This window comes from Hyperolius riggenbachi, chromosome 7 (genome assembly GCF_040937935.1).
Source record: "Hyperolius riggenbachi isolate aHypRig1 chromosome 7, aHypRig1.pri, whole genome shotgun sequence".
In the NCBI taxonomy this organism is placed as follows: Eukaryota; Metazoa; Chordata; class Amphibia; order Anura; family Hyperoliidae; genus Hyperolius; species Hyperolius riggenbachi.
The window spans coordinates 154875911-154899481 of record NC_090652.1 but is presented as its reverse complement, the minus strand read 5'-3'; the positions used below and the strand labels follow the sequence as shown (position 1 = coordinate 154899481).

At 43.6% G+C, this 23571-nt stretch overlaps 1 protein-coding gene across 1 annotated transcript in view; it reads left to right on the top strand.

Moving 5' to 3' along the window:
- RRN3 (RRN3 homolog, RNA polymerase I transcription factor) overlaps nt 1–23571 on the top strand; it is an 88521-nt gene that overhangs the window by 49774 nt on the left and 15176 nt on the right. The window contains exons 11-16 of the mRNA XM_068244780.1: nt 8799–8931; nt 9926–10056; nt 11567–11697; nt 15060–15244; nt 16305–16413; nt 19020–19172. Of these exons, the coding sequence (XP_068100881.1) occupies nt 8799–8931; nt 9926–10056; nt 11567–11697; nt 15060–15244; nt 16305–16413; nt 19020–19172 (842 nt within the window). The remainder of the gene's footprint in view (nt 1–8798; nt 8932–9925; nt 10057–11566; nt 11698–15059; nt 15245–16304; nt 16414–19019; nt 19173–23571) is intronic.

Below are 23571 nucleotides of genomic sequence, written 5' to 3'. Positions count from 1 at the left end.
AAAGAAAAAAAGGGGGGGGGGGGGGGAAGGGAAAGCAAAATACCAAGTGTGTATCTTTGAACAAAAAAAAACGTATATAGATTCTGCACTGAGTAGACTTCTGTAGGCTAGTTGCTTCTAGCAAGCTTCCAGCCTTTAGTACTCAGAATAGCGAGCTAAACTGCGTACTAATGTACTAAACGATGCCACCACTGCCAGCCAATTATGTCAGGAACCGGCCCGCGGCACGCCTGCGTATACGTTTCCCGACTGCGTGTTTGACTAGATTAAGCGGGGAACAGCCTTATTTAAGCTACAAACAAGGCTGGAACCCCTCAAACACTTCTCACTGCCACCACTAGCGTTGCTAGACACGTTCACTCAGCTATCGAGTGCTCAATACGCAATCTGCGTTTTCGTATTTGGGTCAGCTCTGCGCTTAGGCCAAATACGAGAGCGCCACGCACACACACCGTTGCAATCTTACACTATAGTGACGCAAAACCACTAACAGTCGTTCCGAACGATACTGTTAGCTACTCGCACTGGCGTTTCGCACGTTGGGTCAGCTGCGCGCTTTAGGCCAACGTATGACAAACGCCCCCACACACAATGCAATTACAATTTTATATGGTAGTGTTGCTCAAGCATACAATTAGGCACGGACTTATACACAGCTACACTGCAGTCTCCTCTAGGCTATGAGTGTTAGTTTAGTACGGCAGAAGTCAAGCTTATTAAATAATAATTTAATATTCCAGAAAAACATGGAACAATGCAGAACAGGATATATACAAAGATTACAAAAAACAAAGTAAAAAAGTTACAAAATTAAGAGTTACAAAGATAACACAAAAGCGATTTTGCTTACCAAAATAAACGGGAAATAAACGTACCAGCGTATCGATCTGGCGTTGTTGCGGTGGGTACGCACTTCTGGTCAGGAACCAGGTTAGTTCTAGCCGTGTGAGCTATCCCAAAAACTACAAGTTGTGGCTATCCTAGCTGCGGTTTTATACTGTAAGATACGCCTGGAGGCTGCAACTTCCTTGGGGAGGGGAGAAACTAGTTTTTAATTAAATCTCAGTCATAATTGAATTTCCAGAGATCTAACATCCATATGGGAAAAATGTACTATAGCCCACATACAAGAAAAGATTTCCCTAACCTCCAATCTCCCCAGGTTACAGGTGACAATTGATTAAGGCTTTCACATTGCAGCAGGATGTCCTGTGTGAAGTAAATTACCGAGTTTCCTGATAGCCTATGAAGTTGGCAGATTCAATTAGTCCGATTTGTCTTTTGGGACAATTGGGTGTCTCCATGTCAAAGAGTTCAGAACCTATGCAGACAACCCAATTAGCAGTTACTCACTCTCAGAGGAACTGCATACAGACTCAAAAGCCCTTCCTATTGTCCTATAGTACACACAGCTTTCCCCAAAGCCAGAATTGCTTGTAACAGGCATACAGAATTTACATGTACATACAGGCTCCCAGTAACCGTTTCCTGGAGCTAGGTGACACCTTCAAGAGCCAGCCTAGCTGTTAGCAGACTTAGTAGACAGAAAAATGAAAGAAGTATGTTCCTGTATTCCTAACATCATCAGCACCCCAATATATCTCCACACCTCCTCCTGCCCAGACTGAGCTCCCATGAGCCCTTGCTACTGCCAAGGCTCTCTGAAAAACTGTGGACGAGGCTTGTTTAGTTTATAGGGAATTAGAGTATTAACCACCCTGGCGTTCTGATAAGATCGCCAGGGAGGCTGCGGGAGGGTTTTTTTTAAATTAAAAAAAAACTATTTCATGCAGCCAACTGAAAGTTGGCTGCATGAAAGCCCACTAGATGGCGCTCCGGAGGCGTTCTTCCGATCGCCTCCGGCGCCCAGAATAAACAAGGAAGGCCGCAATGAGCGGCCTTCCTTGTTTTGCTTACACTGTCGCCATAGCGACGAGCGGAGTGACGTCATGGACGTCAGCCGACGTCAGACGCATCCGATCCAGCCCTTAGCACTGGCCGGAACTTTTTGTTCCGGCTGCGCAGGGCTCAGGCGGCTGGGGGGACCCTCTTTCGCCGCTGCTCGCGGCGAATCGCCGCAGAGCGGCGGCGATCGGGCAGCACACGCGGCTGGCAAAGTGCCGGCTGCGTGTGCTGCACTTTATTTGGGGCAAATCGGCCCAGCAGGGCCTGAGCGGCAGGCTCCGGCGGTACTGGACGAGCTGAGCTCGTCCATACCGCCCAGCTGGTTAAAACAAAAAAGTATTTGGCTTGAGGAATGCCCTATAAACAATAGGAAAGGAACACAATTATGCAATGAGTATAAGTTCATCTCGGATCCGCTTTAAGTCACATGACCATTGTGCTGTGGTGATAACTGCGTATGCATTAGGCTGGAACTGAGGATAGGTGTACAGCAAATGAAGAGGAAATGCAGAAATCAAGCAGGTAGCTAAAACCACTTTGCTCATGCTAATATCTGCACAGGTCTGCGGCTGCACATTAATGAGGGGCACTAAAATTACACATCAACAACAACAAATAACATTTGTAAAGCGCTTTTCTCCCGTAGGACTCAAAGCGCATAAGCATGGCTCAGACCAATTATTGGTTGATTGGTAAATCGTGGTACAGAGGAAGAATTCTAGAAGTACGGAAATGCCAGGCTAAACAGGTGGCTTTTCAGTCTGGATTTGAATAACTCCAGGGATGAGGCTGTCTTTACTAGGTGTGGTAGGGAGTTCCAAAGAGTAGGGGCAGCATGACAGAAAGCTCTGTCTCCAGAGGTTTTGAGGTGCACTCTGGGGGTGACCAAGTTTATGGATCCTGCTGATCTGAGGTTGTGAGGGGTGTGGTGCAGCTTTAACAAGTCCTTCATGTATCCAGGGCACAAGTTGTGCAGTGATTTGAATGTCAGCAGTCCAATCTTGAAGAGTATTCTCCATTCTACTGGTAGCCAGTGCAGTGGGCGAAGGATCGGTGTTATGTGACAGTGGCGAGGCTGGTTTGTTAGCAATCTGGCAGCAGCATTCTGCACTAATTGCAGGCGACGCAGGTCCTTTTTGGGAAGGATTGCATAAAGGGCATTGCAGTAGTCCAGCCGTGATGTGATGAATGCGTGAACTAAGGTTGGAAGATCCTCTGGGGGAATCAGATGTTTAATTTTTGCAATGTTCTTCAGATGAAAGTAGGCAGATTTGACTACGGATGAAATTTGGTTTCTGAAACTCAATTCCCCATCGATTAGCACACCACAAGGTTGGAGCTATTTATGTCTGAATTCCCAATCCTGATTGGTGTTGATTTAGGATAGAGCTGGTTTGATGGCGAGCACTGGCTTTGGACAAAAAGGACCTCCGTTTTGTCAGCATTCAGTTTCAACCAGTTATTATTCATCCACGCCTGTAGCTCGGCTAAGCAAGAATTTGTTTTTGGACTAGGGTCTGCGCCACCAAGTTTGAAGGACAGGTATAGCTGTGTGTCATCGGCGTAGCAGTGGTACGTCAGGCCATGTTGTTGGATAATTGTACCGAGTGGTAACATGTAGATTGCAAACAGCAGAGGGGATAGGATTGATCCTTGTGGAACTCCGAATTTTAGAGGTGCAGGGTTGGACATGATAGGTCCTAGGGCTACTCTGTGTTCTGTCAGTTAGGAATGATATGAACCACTGGAGGTCTGATCTATTGATGCCACAGTACTCCTGAAGTCTGTTGAGCAGGATTTCATGGTCAACTGTATCAAAAACTGCTCAGAGATCCAACAGGATTAGGATGGAGCATTCCCCTCTGTCCCTTGCCATTAACAGATGAGGGCTGGATGAGGGCTGTTTCACAGCTGTGGTGTTTCTTAAAGCCAGATTGTAGAGGGTCCAGGATGTTGTTTGCTGAGTGCCTGGTTTCAAGTTGCAGATAGACAGCCTTTTCAATAACTTTACCTAAGAAGGGGAGGTAGGAGACAGGTCTGTAGCTGCTCATTGCATCTGGATCCATGGAAGGTTTTTTTTAAGAATGGGCTTGATGATTCCTTCTTTTAGAGAGGTAGGAAACCTCCCTGCTTGCACAGAGCAATTTACTATTTTGTGAAATGCAGGACCAAGCAGGTCAGGGTATTTCAGCATATGCTTAGTTGGTCCAGGTCGCAGGTTGTCTGGCGGAGGCGACGGAGGATGTCTGAGATCTCTTCCTCACTAATACTTTTGAAGTCAGTCCAGGGTGTTAGGTTTTTCTTGCAACTATTTACAGAAGTTGAATAAGTCTTAGGTGCTGTGGACTGAATGAGAGACCAAATAGAGGACACTTTGTCAGAAAAGTAGCAAGCAAATTTCTCACATAGCTCCTTTGAGGGATTTATGGTAGGATTTTGACAAGATGGGTTACAGAGGCTATCAACAGTGCAGAATAGTTGGGCTGGCCTGTTGGCGGCCTTTGCGATCTCCTGTGATAGGTAGGAAGATTTTTTCTTAGTGATCGCATTTTGGTAGCTTCCCAGGTGAGAGACAAGGATGTGTTTATCTTTTGAATTCTGAGATTTTCGCCATTTTCATTCTAGTCTGCGCACTTTTTTCTTTTGGGCCTTTAGTGAGCTATCAATCCACAGTGCATGGTGAAGTGGTGTAGACCGTTTAATGTGAATTGGAGCAAGGGCGTCATAAGTAGATGACACCACATAGTTGTACATCAGGACCATGGAGTCTGGGTCTGCGCAATGATTGGTTAGTCCGTCGAAGTTGAGGATATTCTGAACGTGTTGGGGTGAGACATCTTTCAAAGAGCGGTATTTTATGAGTTCTTTCCCTCTGTGTTTTATCGCTGGTGCTGTCAGAGAGAAGTGGATGGTGTGGTGGTCTGACCATACCACTGGGTTTATATCCATGTGTGATATTAGAAGTCCGGAAGGGAATATAAGATCTAGAGTGTGTCCTTTCTTGTGGGTGGGGAGGTTGATAGCCTGAGAGAAACCCAGTTCACTCATTGTGAGAAGTAGTTCACTTCCTAGGTGTGAGTCGTGATCATCCACCCATGCATTAAAATCTCCCAGGATGATCCATCTAGGGTGTTCCACTGTTAGGCAGGATAGGAGTTCAGAGATTTCTTTATAGCTCAACACACACCATACAATCTTGGTTGTACAGATTTACCAAATCTATGTAGTATAAGGGCCAACAGAAAATACCTTGAATGATTGATTGGATAAGCTCTTATACTACATGCAAGTTGTAAGATTGAACAACCAAGATTGTATGGTGTGTGCTGAGCCTAAGAAAGGCTGATCACAGGCAGTAATAAAACAGATGAAGGGGGCAGAATACAATGGCACATTTTTTTACAGGATGTTAAAATGAGCACTAAAATGGAATACAGAAGAATAAGCAAAGTGATTACAAGCTCTGTGATATGGAGGCAGTATTATGAAGTGCATCAGAACGGGGGTATTATAATAATGAGCACTAAAGTGGGAGCTGTAATATATCTACATGTGGGAGCTATAATATATTGAAGATTGTCAGCGGATATGTTTGGTCCCCGTGGTACACTGAACAAAGCCGCCCCTTTATATCTCAAATTGCAAATGGGGCAGAAATACGAATTTGCCTTAATTTTGAGTGGTGTAGACTGCCGATATATGGTCTGACGAGCAGTATGCTAGGTACACACGATGCCATTTTTGGGCAGATTTACTGAAAGCTCGATTATTTTCAACATGTCTGATCGTTTTTTCCAATGATTTTTCAGACATAAACGGGATGGAAAAATCAATCGTAAATCAGATCGGACATGTTGGAAATTATCGATCTGACAGTAAATGTGTCAGAAAATTGCATTGTGTGAACCTAGCAATACTACAATGCTGCACGATGTACATTATAAGTGTTCACCAACTGGTTGCTTTTTTGGTCCATATTAAAACACCTTTTTCAAGTCATTATGAGGATGATAGACTGGGAGCTTGCTGTGTTCATAAACTATATACATTGAAGTGAGAGGAGTATGGAGGCCATATTTATTTCCTTGGAACAATACAACTTGTCTGGCTTCCTGATTTTCTTTCATTTATCAGTAGTTTCTGAATCGCCCACCTGAAACAAGCATCCTCAAAATCCAATAAAACTTTAGTAAAAGATGTGATCTGCATGCTTGTTCAGGGTATATGCCGAAAAGTATTAGAGGAAGAGGATCAGCAGGACAGCCAGGCAATTTGGAATTTTTAAAAGAAAATAAATCAGAATAAATCAGCCTCCATATCTCTCTCACTTCAGGTCTCCTTTAATAATTTTCTCAGCCGAAATTATGGATCATGATAGTTTAGGCTGGAAATATATACAGGGAGTGCAGAATTATTAGGCAAATAAGTATTTTGACCACATCATCCTCTTTGTGCATTTTGTCTTACTCCAAGCTGTATAGGCTCGAAAGCCTACTACAAATTAAGCATATTAGGTGATGTGACTCTGTAATGAGAAGGGGTGTGGTCTAATGACCTCAACACCCTATATCAGGTGTGCATAATTATTAGGCAACTTCCTTTCCATTGGCAAAATGGGTCAAAAGAAGGACTTGACAGGCTCAGAAAAGTCAAAAATAGTGAGATCTTGCAAAGGGATGCAGCACTCTTAAAATTGCAAAGCTTCTGAAGCGTGATCATCGAACAATCAAGCGTTTCATTCAAAATAGTCAACAGGGTCGCAAGAAGCGTGTGGAAAAACCAAGGCGCAAAATAACTGCCCATGAACTGAGAAAAGTCAAGCGTGCAGCTGCCAAGATGCCACTTGCCACCAGTTTGGCCATATTTCAGACCTGCAACATCACTGGAGTGTCCAAAAGCACAAGGTTTGCAATACTCAGAGACATGGCCAAGGTAAGAAAGGCTGAAAGACGACCACCACTGAACAAGACACACAAGCTGAAACGTCAAGACTGGGCCAAGAAATATCTCAAGACTGATTTTGCTAAGGTTTTATGGACTGATGAAATGAGAGTGAGTCTTGATGGGCCAGATGGATGGGCCCGTGGCTGGATTGGTAAAGGGCAGAGAGCTCCAGTCCGACTCAGATGCCAGCAAGGTGGAGGTGGAGTACTGGTTTGGGCTGGTATCATCAAAGATGAGCTTGTGGGGCCTTTTCGGGTTGAGGATGGAGTCAAGCTTAACTCCTAGTCCTACTGCCAGTTTCTGGAAGACACCTTCTTCAAGCAGTGGTACAGGAAGAAGTCTGCATCCTTCAAGAAAAACATGATTTTCATGCAGGACAATGCTCCATCACATGCGTCCATGTACTCCACAGCGTGGCTGGCAAGAAAGGGTATAAAAGAAGAAAAACTGACATGGCCTCCTTGTTCACCTGATCTGAACCCCATTGAGAACCTGTGGTCCATCATAAAATGTGAGATTTACAAGCAGGGAAAACAGTACACCTCTCTGAACAGTGTCTGGGAGGCTGTGGTTGCTGCTGCACGCAATGTTGATGGTGAACAGATCAAAACACTGACCGAATCCATGGATGGCAGGCTTTTGAGTGTCCTTGCAAAGAAAGGTGGCTATATTGGTCACTGATTTGTTTTTGTTTTGTTTTTGGATGTCAGAAATGTATATTTGTGAATGTTGAGAGGTTATATTGGTTTCACTGGTAAAAATAAACAATTGAAATGGGTATATATTTGTTTTTTGTTAAGTTGCCTAATAATTATGCACAGTAATAGTCACCTGCACACACAGATATCCCCCTAAAATAGCTAAAACTAAAAACTACTTTCAAAAATATTCAGCTTTGAGCTTAATGAGTTTTTTGGGTTCATTGAGAACATGGTTGTTGTTCAATAATAAAATTATTCCTCAAAAATACCACTTGCCAATAATTCTGCACTCCCTGTAGTATGTGCAGGTTTGCTGTCTGCTCAATAATCCCATTGAATTGATTGCTGTTCCCAGACTGTTGCTGTTCTTGCAGGAACTTTTATTTAAGTGTACCTGAGACGTGAAGTGTCTCAGATTCCATACTTACCTAGGGCTTCCTTAAGCCCCCTTAGGGCCGCTCGTCTCTCGCCGTCTCCCCGGGTGGCTTTGGTCCCCGGCATTTAAGCCTGAAAACCTGGCAGTCACGCTTCATTGCACATGCGCGATCCGGACAGGTGCGCTCCTTTCGCCCTCCTGTCCCCAGGGAGCAATCTGTGCCTGCACAGTAGTAGTGCAAAGGCTCAGAACATGGGAGAGCGCCGGGCCGCGCATGTGGGAAATAGTGCGAGTCAGCCAGGCTTTTGGGCTTAATTGCTGGAGCGCGACGCCACCTGGGGAGACGGCGAGGGACCAGCGGCCATAAGGGGGCTTATGTGATTGTAGAACAGACGCTTGGTCTTTAAGATATGTGTCGAGGTTAGCACCCTCACCTTGCAGCACTGGGTCCCCAGTTTGAATCCCAGCCAGGGCAGCATCTGTACAGAGTTTATATTTTCTCCCCGTGTCTGCATGGGTTTCCTCCGGGCACTCCGGTTTCCCCCCCATGTCCAAAAAACATACAGATAAGTCAATTAATTGGCTTCCCTCTAAATTGGCCCTAGACTACGATATACACTACACATTATATACATACGCATATGACTATGGTAGGGATTAGATTGTGAGCCCCTCTGAGGGACAAATAAGTAGCAAGACTATATACTCTATAAAGCGCTGGGGAACATGTCGGTGCTATAGAAATACTACCTAATGATATGTGGATCACAATGATGTCTTTCTTGCTTGTGTAGCCTAATTTACCTAGAAAATATGGAAACGTAGCCTGAATGCCGCCCATTTACCCGTGTCTGCCTTGTTATAACTTGCAGGATGAAGATGAAGACCCTGAGCAGAGAAGTGCACCTGTTCCTGCTGACACTATGGCCCATCCTGCTGCTGAACGGCTGGACACAGCCTTGTCTGTTGTTTTTGCTTATATCAGAGACATGTGCTTCCTAAATGGTATGCTGTTTTCTTGTCTAGAGGTCACACCACAGCCCTTGTAACATATCTTCATTTCTTGCATTGCATTATGCTGTTTATTGGTTCTGCAATAACTGAATCACTCATTAGTAAGCTAGCATCCAAAGTAGACAAGTGCTTTATAATGTAGTAGTCAATCTGCTGATGCGACTGCTGAAATGTGGTCGCTGAATTCATTCGACAAAATTGATCAGTCATATTGAAATTAACAATTTTATTTTTAATTTTATTTGAAATTTAAAAAAAATGTTCAAAAAGACATGATCAAGGCCTCTTGACCACTCTAAACGCTTTGAAACATTTGTCTTTGAGAGCAGAGGTTTTCTAATTGCAGTTCTTCCGTGGAATCCAGATTTGTGCAGGTCCCGATGAGCAGTCTTTGTGGAAACTGGGTTCTGTAGGTGTTCTTTCAGCTTTGCAGTGATTTTAGGAGCCGTTGTCTTGCGAGCTTTTCTAACAATGCTATTTAGAGTCTGACAGCTTCGAATTTCGGCCACAGCTGTGCTTTGCTGAGGACATTTTTCTTTCTCTTTCAAAGGCAGTCATTACTTTTGAGACGGTACCTCTTGAAATGCTAAGCATTCGGGCAGTTTCTGTTACAGTAGCGCCTGCCATACGAGCACCAACAATTTGGCCTCTTTGAAAGTCTGAGAGATCTGCCATTTTTATAAATTATGACCAACTTTGGTTTAAATATCTGTAAAAAAAACTATTTGAAGAGTAACTGTAGTTAAAATACCATAATACATAAAATAGCTTATTTTTACTTGTCACACACTTATTATTTGTCACACTGATTTAATATGTCACTAGATTTTATAGAAGATGATTGATTTAACAAATAGTTATTCACATACCACATCAAGAAACATTACTAAAATAGGTTTCTTACAATTTACTGATTCATTCACTTTGCTTTAACTGGACTGGACTGTGTAACCGGTAGATGTAATGTTTAATGTGTATCTTGCAGGCAGCCTGGACCTGAATAAAACAAAGGATCTATACAAAGACCTTCTGGCGGTGTTTGACAAGTTAATTTTACCCACCCACGCATCCTGTCATGTCCAGTTCATAATGTTCTACATCTGCAGTTTTAAACTGGTGAGTGTTATGTCAAAATGTCAAGTCAACTATAACTTACTGTATATTCTGGCATACAAGACTACTTTTTAACCCTTGAAAATCATCTGAACAGTCAATGGTCGTCTTATACGCCGGGTGTCATTGATGCTGGGTGATACGCCCTATCCTGTTACCGCCTCTCAGATCTCTCTGCTGAGGACTGTAGTGAAGCGGTGCAGGCGCAAGCTCTGTAAAGGAGGTAAATAGGATACAAGGGTGGCCCAGAAGGGTGAATGAGGCGTGCTTCATGGGCACAGCACGATCTAGTCTTCCATACCGCTCTAATAAACAGGTAGACAAGGAGAGCCGACCAATCCATTTAGGGAGACAAATAACATTTATATCCCGCTTTTCTCCTGGCGGACTCAAAGCGCCAGAGCAGCAGCCACTAGGACGCGCTCTATAGGCAGTAGCAGTGTTAGGGAGACTTGCCAAAGGTCTCCTACTGAATAGGTGCTGGCTTACTGAACAGGCAGAGCCGAGATTCGAACCCTGGTCTCCTGTGTCAGAGGCAGAGCCCTTAACCATTACACGATCCAGCCACCACCATGTGGTACCCATACTGGGTACCACATACAGTACAGCACCAGTATCTGTTCATTCATAGCACCAGTATATGATGTTTTTTAAATTTTTATTTGGTGTGCGTTGGAAGAGGGGGTAGTCTTATACAGCGAGTATATCCCAAACTCTATTTTAACTGAAAAAGTTGGGGGGTTGTCTTATACGCCGGAATATACGGTACAAGTTTCAGAGCAGGCATGTTCAAATTATGGGCCATTCAATTTCACACCCCTGCCATGTCAGCTTCCATTTATGCTCTGGTTATTGGCATGCAGAGAGCTTCTGCATAGTTTTCTTTCCCAGAGACCTTCACTTTTGAGCTGTAACATGTGATCACCAGTGTGTGCGCGCCTCTTTTAGAAGCCACCTGCGCTGCTCTGCCCAGTTGCACCATAATGGGAAGCATAATAAAGGGACATTGTAGCAGAGAGCCATGTATATGGAGGAGGGTGGCATAGAGAATGGAGTTGTGTGGTCACATCAATACTCCAACATTTTTGGGAACAGTGAACTGGGCTTTTACTTTAAAAGGTTTGAGGACCCCTGACTTTAGAGGACTGAATTAGAACAGCACTCAAGGCCAAGGAAAAAAGTCCAGTGTCCTACAAATGCTGTGTGTTTGTAGCAGTAGAAATGGTAATCGTGCAGCTGCATTGCTTGTTCACATGTATACTGAGGAAAAAATTTTTTAAAGGACCCTGAGCTCTGAATAAAAAGTAAATTTGTAGTTACCTGGGTCTTCCTCCTGCCTGCGAGGTCCTCCTGATCCCTTCCGTGGTCCTGGTCCAAGCTCCAGTAATCTCGATTTCGGCTGAAGTTGCCCATGCGCACCCCCCTTTAAACACTGTACTTTGTCAAAGTTCTGTGTTTTGTATGTGTGTGGGGAAAGTTTTGGCAGCCTTTAACGTGACAATGTCAATTACAGGGGTTTGCAGAATCCTTTCTGGAACATCTTTGGAAGAAACTGCAGAATCCAAACAATGCTCCGATAATAAGACAGACAGCTGCAAGTTACATTGGGAGTTTGCTAGCTCGTGCCAAGTTTATCCCTGTGGTGTAAGTAAAGCATGCTAGACTCCTGTGAATGTGTACCGTGTTCTGAAACCTATCAAATCAATAGCATTATGAGCTCAGTAAGCTCACATACAAATTATATAGAATGAGAGACTCTGACTCAATAGTATAAAATACTACAGCACACTGTTGGCAGATACCTGTACACTTTCTGCTAAAACTGCTGAATGCATGACTGCTAGGCAGCGGAGTGTTACTTCTTGTAACCCATATTAAAGCCAAAGCCCTGATCTGCATGTGTTGGGAATGTGAGCTTGTAGGGCCCATAAGAGCATTACATTTTATGCAGTTAGATATTACATGGGCACTTTTGTAGAGATCTCCTATTTTATGTTATGAAAATGTGAGACAAAAAGATCTGTACAGTTCTTTCCGTCTTAACTTTCTATAAAATAAACTAAGATTAACTCTTTGAAATGGTGCAGATCTCTACAAAAGTGTCCTACTAAAAATCCTGTGGTGCCCCTGAGCTGTTTTTTCGCACACTTCACCCTTTTCTTGGGTTGAGCCAGAGAGTACTTCCTCATCGAAAGAGCGTTACATATTACATGTACATGCAATATACATACATGAAGTTGCAGTGCTGTGTTCTGTACCAACTGCAATAGGAGAATTGTGTTTATTAACCAGTCCCCCACCACTGTATCGTGTATCTACGCCCCTGTGGACTTCACTCCAGCACCGGGGACGTAGATACATGTACAGCAGTGTTTACAGCGACGAGCCCCCCAACCCCCCCCCCCCCCCCCCCTTTACCCCTGTGGCTACTGCTGCACACCCCCTCAGTACTCAGAGATCACTAATCCCTGCATGGAATCATCTACTTGCATTAGAGAGACGGTTTTGTGATTCACATCTCTTCACTACTTTCTGTAGTGCTGCTGAACAGCACGTTCAGCACACAGGATTGTATGAGGACATCTAGTGGCCAAAAATAAAAATACACCTACACATGTTAATTAATAAAATAACATACCCAATTTTAACTCCTGATTTTCTCCCTCCTGTCTGTGTAACTATAATTCTTATTGTAGAACAAAAAAAAGTGACAGCATAGAATACCGTATTTTTCCCCATAAAAGACGCACTTTTTCTCCCCCAAAAATGGGGAGAAAAAGTCCCTGCGTCTTATATGGCAAAGACAGGGAATGCCCGACTTCAGAACGTCGCCAAACCGCCGCCACGTCGGGGATTCCCTGCCTGTTTGCGGCCTCCTGTCTCCATATTTGTCCTCCATCATGTTTGCCGTATGCCTGCATGCCTCCCGCCACGTGTTGTCTGCCCTCCTCCCGCCCGCTGTGTGCACAGCTTCCCCCGCGTGTTGCCTGCCCCCCCCCCCCCTCCCCGTGTGTATGGCTACCCTGCGTGTTGTGTGCCCCCCCCCCCCCGCCGTGTGTACGGCTCCCCCTCGTGTTGCCTGTTGCCGTGATGGATGAGGTAAGCCGCCGCTGCTACACACCTGGGGGGGGGGGGCAGGCAGGCAGGCAACACGCGGGGGAGCCGTACACACCCGGGGGGGCCAGGCAACATGCCTGGGAGCCATACACAGAGTGGGGCGGGGGGCAGGCAACATGCTGAAGGAGCTGTGCACACAGTGGGGGGAGGGCTCATCTCAGATGAGCAGCGTAGTCTCAGCATTTTGTGGGAGAAAATTGATTAGCATAACAGACCTCACATACATGAAAATCTGTTGTTACATATGTTGCCAGCTCAGTTAAAAAATAATTAGCTTACATCACTGAAACAAATGTGCATTTCACCAAAAACGAACTTTCTTTGAGTCTGAGATCAGGTAATGAATGTGTAATGGAACTGTAGTGATGCATCATGTGCAACCATGAGACAGGGTTGGGGAATGACAACATCTAAAGGCTTTAGGTTAAATTGGGAACAATTGTCAGTCTTTGGGTGCAGCTGATGATATAATAATCAGGGTAATGGTCATTTATAGGTTGCATGGGGCAGACTGATGGATGGCATGGGGCAGACTGATGGATGGCATGGGGCAGGCTGATGGATGGCATGGGGCACACTGGAGGATACATAGGGGACACAGGGGGAGACATGGGACAGAAATGGAGGACACATGGGGGACACAGGAAGTTACCATTTGAGGGATAACATGTACAAGGCGCTCCTGGAATATGGACATACCAGGTTTAGTATTTTTTTTTTTCCCCTAGGTTCTTGCCCTATAAACCTGGGTGCGTCTTATACGGCGGAAAATACGGTAAATCATAAATAGTTACCTTAGGGGTTCAGCTTTTTTAACCACTTGAGGACCGCAGTGTTAAACCCCCCTAAAGACCAGGACAATTTTCCCTAAATTGGCCACTGCAGCTTTAACCTCCCTGGTGGTTAAATTTTTTTGCCAAATTGGCAAAAATCCTTTTTTTTTTTTTTTTTTTTTTTTTTCATGTAAAGCTACCAGAGTGGTAGCTACATGAAACACCACTAGAGGGCACATGTGTCCCTCTAGTGCGATCGTCGCCGGCATCAATAGCAAACAGGGGAACGCGTATATAACGCGTTCCCCTGTTTGGCTTCTCCTGTCGCCATGGCGACGATCGGGATGACGTCATGGACGTCAGCCGCACCCGATCCAGCCCATAGCGCTGCCCGGAACTCATTGGTCCGGGCAGCGCAGGGCTCTGGCGGGGGGGGGGGCCTCTTTCGCCGCTGCGTGCGGCCGATCGCCGCAGAGCGGCGGCGATCAAGCTGTGCGCGCGGCTAGCAAAGTGCTGGCTGCGCGCACAGCACTTTGAATGGGGCGAATCGCCCCAGTAGAGCCAAAGAAATCCTCCTGCGCGGCATAGCCCGAGCTCAGCTCAGGCTTACCGCCAGGGAGGTTAAGGCCTCGCTGCAGGTCCGCACAACTCAGCACACAAGTGATCTCCACCCCCCCTCTGTTGGGGTCTGATCTTTCCCCAGTTGTTGTTTTTTTTTTATATATATATTTATTTATTTTATTAATTTGTGAATAAATGTAAGCATTTTTTTATTCATTGTATATAGCAATAGGACAAGCTGATGAATGTTGAATAATTTATACACGTGCAATATGTGTATGTGTGAGCCAGGGACCGAACCCAAGGACAAAATAAACATTCTTTTGATGGCCACTGAAAGAATGTCAGATTGGATGTGAGAGCCATCACATACACATGCATAACGATATGGTGGTGTTGTCCAAACAATTTTCAGTCAGTAGATTTTGTCCAGCAGCATTGTTGGTCACATGATTGTACATGGTCTGTCTGTATTGGGCATCGCAAAACATAAATGTAGTGTTCATTGGGATTTCAAGCCTGGATCTCAGACAGCTGGTGTACTGTGTCTTGCAGGACAGTGAAGGCTTGCCTTGATCTGCTGGTTAATTGGCTACATGGCTACATTGACAACCAGGATGCTGGAAGCAGGGCCTTCTGTGACATAACTTTCCACGGACCATTCTACGCTGCTTGCCAGGCAGTTTTCTACACACTAATCTTTCGCCACAGACAGCTTCTGGAGGGAAATCTGCGGAAAGGTATTTCATAAAACCCGTCTATTGAATTATGTGTTACTTCCTTGTGATATAATAAGGTGTTTGGTAGTATAACGTGCAATCAGGTTTTTTTTTTATGTTTTTGTAATGTAGCTTTTGTGTTTGTGCTTTATGGCCAGACTATCTTTGGGGTAAAAATAACTGACCTGTGAGAATCCTCCAGGGGAATCCGTTTTGTTCTGTTTCTTGGTGGGTATTGATGTGACGGCCTAAGGCTGGGGTCACCCTCTCAGTGTATGAGGCAGTTTGCATGTCATTTCCCCACACGTTATGCATGTTTTAACTCTGACAACGTGCTCAGAAATAATGAGCGTGTTGTGCCGAAATGTGCAGTACCACCTTTTGCTTTTTTTTTTACCCCGCATACAGATATGAATGAGCTCATTGATTAACATGGGCTGTAACATCTAATGCGACCTATGCATGTGGGGAAATCAGATGATCTTCATAATTAAAAACCTCCCTGAAGTTTCTCCCCTCTGCTGTTACCTGGGAAAACTTAAAGGGCAACTGAAGCAAAAGTGATATGGGGGCTGCCATATTTATTTCATTTTAAACAATACTAATTGGCTGGCTATCCTGCTGATCCACTGCCTCTTAATACTTTTAGCCATAGACCCTGAACAAGCATGCAGTAGATCAGGTGTTTCTGACATTATTGTCATATCTGACAAGATTGGCTGCATGCTTGTTACTGTTGTGAATCAGACACTACTGCAGCCAAATAGATCAGCAGGGTTGCCAGGTAACTGGTATTGTCTAAAAAGAAATAAACATGGCAGCCTCCATAGTCTTCTCACTTCAGTTGTCCATTAAGAGGAGAAGGAGGAGGATGGGGAACAGCTCTGTGGTTACATCACTGCTTGATGTGACATAAAATAAGGAGCCAGTTAGAAATTAGGGTGCTATTGTTACCTGCATTTATTGAGGTGGGACTGGCTAATTACAATTGTATGAAGTCCTGGACCTCTGGCTTTAAGGTGTCTAGTACAGTACTGTGTATGACAATAAACATATTAATGTGTCTGTGTTTTTTTTAAAGGTTTGTCCTACCTGCAAGCGCTAAACTTTGAACGAATAGTGATGTGTCAGCTGAACCCGCTAAAGATATGTCTTCCCTCCGTGGTTAATTTCTTTGCTGCCATCACTAGGTAGGTACAGAATGGGAAGATTCACTAGAAAGGCAACGTTTTTTTTATTTTTTTTTTTATTATTTTTTTTACATGATCTATTATCTCCAGTTTCTTCTATATTACTAGACTCGGCAAATAATTAGTTAATTTTTTCATTCAATAGAATAGAAAATGGAACTTTAACTACTTCAGTCCTCAGTCGTTTTCACTTTATGCATCCGAGCAATGTTCACCTCCCATTTATTAGCCTATAACTTTATCACTACTTATCACAATGAACTGATCTATATCTTTTTTTTTTTTCCGCTTTCTTTGGGTGGTACATTTTGCTAAGAGCCACTTTACTGTAAATGCATTTTAACAGGAAGAATAAGAAAAAAACGGGGGAAAAAATCATTATTTCTCAGTTTTCGGCCATTACAGTATAGTTTTAAAATAATACATGCCTCCATAATTAAAACCTACGTGTTGTATTTGTCCCGGTTATTACACCGTTTAAATTATGTCCCTATCACAATGTATGGCGACAATATTTTATTTGGAAATAAAAGTGCATTTTTTCCATTTTGCATTCATCACTATCACTATTTACAAGCTTATAAATAAAAAAAATATAAATATTTAATCTTTAAATTGATATTTAAAAGTTTAGACCCTTAGGTAAATATTTAGGTGTTTGTTTGTTTTTATTATTGTAATGTTTTTTGTTTTGTTTTTTTAAATAAACATTTTATGTGGGTATTTTTGGGAGGGTGGGATGTAAATAATATTTTTTTTTATGTAAATATATGTGTATTTTTTTTTCTTTTTTACATTTGGATGTAGTTTTACTTTTTGGCCACAAGATGGCAGCCATGAGTTTGTTTACATGACGTCACTCTAAGCGTAACATGTACGCTTAGGGGGACGCAAGAGGCAGAAAAAACGAGGCTTCTGAAAGAAGCGGTCGCTTTTTCTGCATGTCCCGATTGATTAATTCCTGGGCTAGCGATCCGCGGCCGGGAGCGCGCATGCACGCGCGCGATTGGCCGCGGGAGCACACATGGCCTCCTGGACGTAGCTTCTACGTCCAGAAAGCTTAAATGGTTAATAGCCACTTCCCAACTGCTGCTACGCGTATCTGCAGTCATGAAAACTCACTGAACACCCAGGGGAGTAGATGTGTGTATTTGTTTATTTACCTTGCCGATCACGGTCACGCTCCCATTCGTTTGTCGCCATTCCGCCGGTCCGTGATTGCTGAATGAAGACCTGTTCACAGAGCCGATCACAGTGTCTGTAATGAATGAAAGCCGACATCCGCGAGATGCCGATGTTCATTCGCAAAAGTAAAAGGCACACACAATACATTCCTGTGTACTGTTCACAGTACACTCCTGTGTACTGCTCATAATACACAGGACAACCGTGTGAGGACATCTAGTGGTCAAAAAGTAAAATACACACTATATTACAGTATTTCACTTCTGAGCTCTGACGATTGCCATGTGACTAGTGTATTACTTGACTCATTTCCATTATGCTGGTGACAAAGTAACAAGGCTGGAATTCTACTGCTGGAAGAGTCTGTGTGGGTATCTTTATTTTTATCAGTTCGTTCTCCACATCTCAGAGAGGGGCACAGGGCCGTTATCTTCATAACTCCGAGGGGCACTACTGTAATGCGAAGCTCTAGAATGGAGGTTCTTAATGTGAACCCATGTCATGAGGGTATATTACCGTTATTTTTGCAAATAAGGGCTTGTAATTATTGATATAATATTAAAAAAACATTATTTTCACATAAAATATTATTGTCATACATTGTACTAAGAACATAACTGAAATGTTGTAATACCTGGGACAAATGGTCAAATAAAATATATGGGCTTTATCTACAGTACCACTTTTTATTTTTAAACTATAATAGCTGGAAACTGAGAAATGACTTTTTTCCTTTTTTTTTTCTTTTTATTCCCCGTAAAATGCATATAAAATATTTTAGAAAAAAGTACCACCCTAAGAAAATCGGGAAAAAAAAAAAAACAATGTACAGATAATTTTGTTGTGATAAGTAGCAATAAAGGTATTGGTGAATGAATGGGAGGAGCATGATGAGAAAATTGCTCTGGTTTTTAAGGGGAAAACAACCTGTGGTCCTCACCACAGTTTTTTTCCCCTTAAAAACCAGCGCAATTAAAGTATTAAAAGATTTATACATACCTGGGGCTTCCTCCAGCTCCATCCGCACCGATTGCTTCCACGCTGCCGTCCTCAGCCTTCTCTATCGCCATTACCAGGTCCCGTAACTTCGGCCAGTCCAGTCTGAGCATGCACAGTGCGCCACGACTGGCTAAAGTTACGGGACCTGGTATAGGCGATGGATAAAGGTTGAGGACGGCGGGGTGGGAGCGATCCGTGTGGATGGGGCTGGACGAAGCCCCAGGTATGTATAAATCTTTTAATTTAGTTTGTCTCTGGTACACTTTAAAATCTTGTTAGAAATCCATCCATTTGATGATCTTATACATATTCCGTTCTACAATACAGTTCCGTCATGTTCACATATTTACCTTTAGGCATGCTTTTGCAGGACTATCCATTGAATAACCTCTTGAGTCTGATGTCTGGTCTGTGCTCTGCAGGAAATATCAGCTGGTGTTTTGCTACACCATCATGGAGAGGAACAACAGGCAGATGATCCCCATCATAAGAAGCAGTGTTGGTGGCGACTCTCTTCAGTCCTGTGTCAACCCGCTGGATAGCTTCTTTCCTTTTGACCCATGTGTTTTGAAAAGGTTTGTTCAGCTTTTTTATAAGACACATCATTCTAAGACTGATTCTTTATATCGGATAAACAGTTATGCTTAGCTTTAACGTTAAATGTTTTAGCAAATAGTAGTGTTAATGCTCTTTCTTTAATCAGCATCTTGACTAATGCCAGCAAATTGGTGTGAAGAAAGAAATATCTTGACTAAAGGTAGCCATACATCTAGTGATGATGGGCAGATTCAACCAAAAGACAAATCACTCTTAGGGGCGTTTTCCAACTTTTTTCAAGCGTGGCGATTTTTTTAAATCGCCCACAAAACCCTTGTGCAGTGATTCCCTATGAGAGAGTTCACAGCTGAGCGGTTCGTTTCCTACACGCTCAGCACACGGTGCCTGTACCGTTTTTGGGGTGTTTTTGCTATAATAGAAGGCATAGAAAAAAATGCAAAATGATTACAAAATCTTTGTGCAGCGATTGCGTTTGCAAGAATAAATGCATTGTTTATTCTTTTCCGACTGAATTTCAAAACCGCTCTGAAAAAGGGCTTAGAAAAGCGATTTTTACAAAAATGCAGCTTGCCGTGGTGCGTCGGGAGGGGGAAAAACAGCGCATAACAACGCAAAATGCTTGCGTTTTTAGGTTTGAGTGGGGCCTTATGGTGGCCACTACTGATTCAATCTTTTTCATCCAATTTTACCAAATGTATGTAGTATAAGGGTACATTGAAAGAATATATTGAATCAGTAATTTAGGCAGTTCCCTTATATTACCTCGAATTGGTAAGGTTGGATGAAAAAGATTGTATTATTAGTGGCCACCATTAGAGAGCGATCTATTGGCTGCCCCTACACTGCAGGCCGGTTCTCGATCAATTTCATGTTCTCCGCCTCCGGGCTCCCTTCGAATTCTGCATACACTCATCCCAAGTGGTTGCCATGACATCACACACTTGCCCACGTATGCACCAGACACAGACCGGTAAACTATAAGGCACCAGGGGGCACATTTGACATTAGGAGGGACAGTGCAGGGGGGTTATATTGCATTCGTTCCAATATCACTCGCTGTTACCGCTGTGCACCAAATCACCCACAACGACCCAACATCTTGCAGCATATCCAGTCGATACATGTGACCAATTTTGACCCGAAATTGGTTGCATGGTAGATCAGGCATGCTCTTGGTGGCACAGATTTTCATCCGATTCTATAATTATCAAATCAGATGGTCGATCGGCTGCCAAGCCGAAAGATGTATGGCCACCTTAACCAATAGAAAGATGATGATCACTTTAACCACTTCAGCCTTCAGTCATTTTTCACCTTATGCATCCGAGAAATGTTCACCTCCCATTCATTCGCCAATAACTTTATCACTAATTATCACAATAAATATATATATATATATATATATATATATATATATATATCTTGTTTTCCAACACCAATTAGGGTTTCTTTGGGTGGTACATTTTGCTAAGAATTTTTCTTTTCTAAATGCATTTTAACAGGAATATTAACAAAGGCAATGGCAATTGCATTTTGCGATTTCTATTTTGAATGGGCCCTTTATCTTTCTAAGCGTTGGATTGGGTACAGAGATGCCTTTTAGGAGATCCATTCAAACTGAATAAATAAATATGGTAGCCACCCTATACATCTCATTCCAGGTTCCTTTTAACCACTTCACCCCAAAGGAGTTTTTACCCTAACGGTACCACTAGCTTAATCACTACTAATCACAATGAAATGATCTGTATCTTGTTTTTTTTCACCACCAATTAGGCTTTTTTAGGGTTGATATTTGTTTTCAGTAATTTATTTTCTATGCATTTTAAAGGGAAAAACAAGGAAAAAAATTAAAGTACACTATTTTTCCAATTTAAAGAGACTCTGTAACAAAATTTTCAGCCTGATTTCTTGTATCCTATAAGTTCCTATACCTGCTCTAATGTGGTCTGGCTTACTGCAGCCTTTCTAGTAGCACTGTCTCTGCAATATATCTAATCTTCTTTTCTTTGTCAAGCCAGAGAGGAATGCACTGCCTCTGCTGTGATAGGGAGAAGTTATGCCCCTTGCAGGCTCTGAGTGTGTGCTTTGTTTATTAGTCACAGACAGCTCTCTGCTCTCAATTTCAGCTTGTCTGAGGGGGAAGGGAGCTTCCCATGCTGAGAAACTGAGAATCCCTGACTGGAGCTAACATGAGATATATATATATATATATATATATATATATATCACACACAAACATCACTTCCTGGTTAGCGGCCATGTTTTCTGTTTGTAAACACTGCCTAACACTGGCGACTAAAAGCCAGGATCGTGGCGGAAATGGCAAAGAGGGATCCAGGAGATCACAGTGACTCGATTGGTATGTTTTTTATTGTACAAATCGGACAGTACAGATTATCTTTAATATAAACACTGCTACTGTACATAAAACCCACACATTTTATCTGCCTTTTTGTCCTGGTTATTACAAGATTTTAATTATGTCCCTAGTGCAACGTATGGTGACTATATTATTTGGAAATAAAGGTGTATTTTTTCTGGTTTTTTGTTTGTGTTTTTTGTTTTTTTACTGATCTCACATGCACATGCACGGTAACGTGCACGTGCACTGCGGCAGCAGTGCTGCTTAACTTATAAAAAGTCCTGGAGCCGTTAAGAGGCTTCAGCAGGACGTTTTAATATGCCTGCTTGTCTTTAAGTGGTTGAGTGATCTTCTCAGACTATAAGTGGAGAAGAAAAAAAGTGCTGGAAAATAAAAAAATAAAAAAATGTGAAGGACTGATAAGTGTACCTGAGATGATGATTAAAAAAAGTATATGCAGGGGGAGCGTGGCTTGCCTGTGAACGGATGAGGACGCACGCCTGTTGAGCTCCCGAGCCCGCGTTCCACCTCTGGCTGTTTATACCCGTTTGAACTGCTCCAAACTCTTTCATGCCGGGCAAGAGAAAGAAGGGAAAAGATCCTGCTCCATCCAAGACTGGTAAATCCCAAATTAAGCACTTCCTGAGGCCGCTGGAGAAGCGGATGGCGGAGGCCCGCTCACCTAAGATGGCGCCGGAGACGCCCCGCGCTCCCATTCTACACAGAAATCTCCCTCTTCGCAGCAAAAATCTCCTGCTCCCATCCAAGCCTCACCCTCCAACCAGGACCCCGGTACACACGGGTCACCCCGATCCATATCCAGCGGATACGAGAATCGGACGGAGGAGGCCAGCCCATCCAAGATGGCGTCGGAGGCCGCGTTCTCCCCGGACTCTCCATCCACACAGCAGAAATCGCCCACCCCTGCTCTGATACGGCCATCGCCCATTAGAGACACACGTCCTTCTGGGACACCCCGCTCTACAACCAGTGATTATGTGGAAGTAGATCTCCATGATTACATTCGTTCCCTTCCGACCAAAGAGGATTTTGAAAACTGCGTCACACGTATTGAAGCGGCCTACCGCAGGGAGATGACAGACCTCAAACAGGACATAAATGCTTTCGGGGGTCGTATTGATATCATTGAGTCAGCCCAAGACGATCTCTACGCCAAAATTGAAGATCAACAGTACCAAATCGACTCCCAGAACCAACAACTACAGACCTTCTTCCTGCAGATGGATGACTACGAGAATCGTAACCGTAGGAATAACCTAAGAATCCGGGGCCTCCCAGAGTCAGTTGACGCAACAGAACTCAAGACCTCGTTAACTTCGTTGTTTAACTCTCTACTGGATCGCCCGCTGAACACCCAAATTGAACTCGATCGAGCAATGGCCGTGAGACGTCCAGACCCCTCCCTGCCAAGAGACGTACTATGCCGCATCCATTTCTTCACTTTGAAGGAGGACATTGTAAGAGCTGCGCGGGCGAAGAAAGATCTTGAATGGGAAGGGGCTAAAATCATCATTTTACCTGACCTCTCCCGTCCCACGCTGCAGATGCACAAGGCCTTAGGCCCTCTTCTTGATATGCTTCGGGATCGTGAGATCCAGTTCCGCTGGGGGTACCCTTTCCGCTTGATCGTCCAACATGAAGGGAAAACAGTGTTTCTGACATCTCCATCTGATCTACCAAGGCTCCTCCGGTCCCTCGACCTCCCGCCGGTGACACTGGGTGAGTGGCCTTTCCCCACATACACGCCTAAGGTAGGCCTTCCACAACGCGAAAAATGGCGCCTCCAGGGGTCTCGTAATAGACGCAAAGACACCTGAACTTACCTTTCCCTGGGTTAATACCCCTTTCACTGACTAACTGTCTGGCTTTTGTTCCGTCATGTGGTCCCCACAAGTTTATGCCAGTTTACTCCACAGAACTAACTACCTGTTGCCCCCCACTTTTTCACTAACTATTTTGAAGCTATTTTTCTTCAAACAATGTGGCAACCTTCAAGTACTTCATAATTTTTCATAAGGTCCATTTTACTA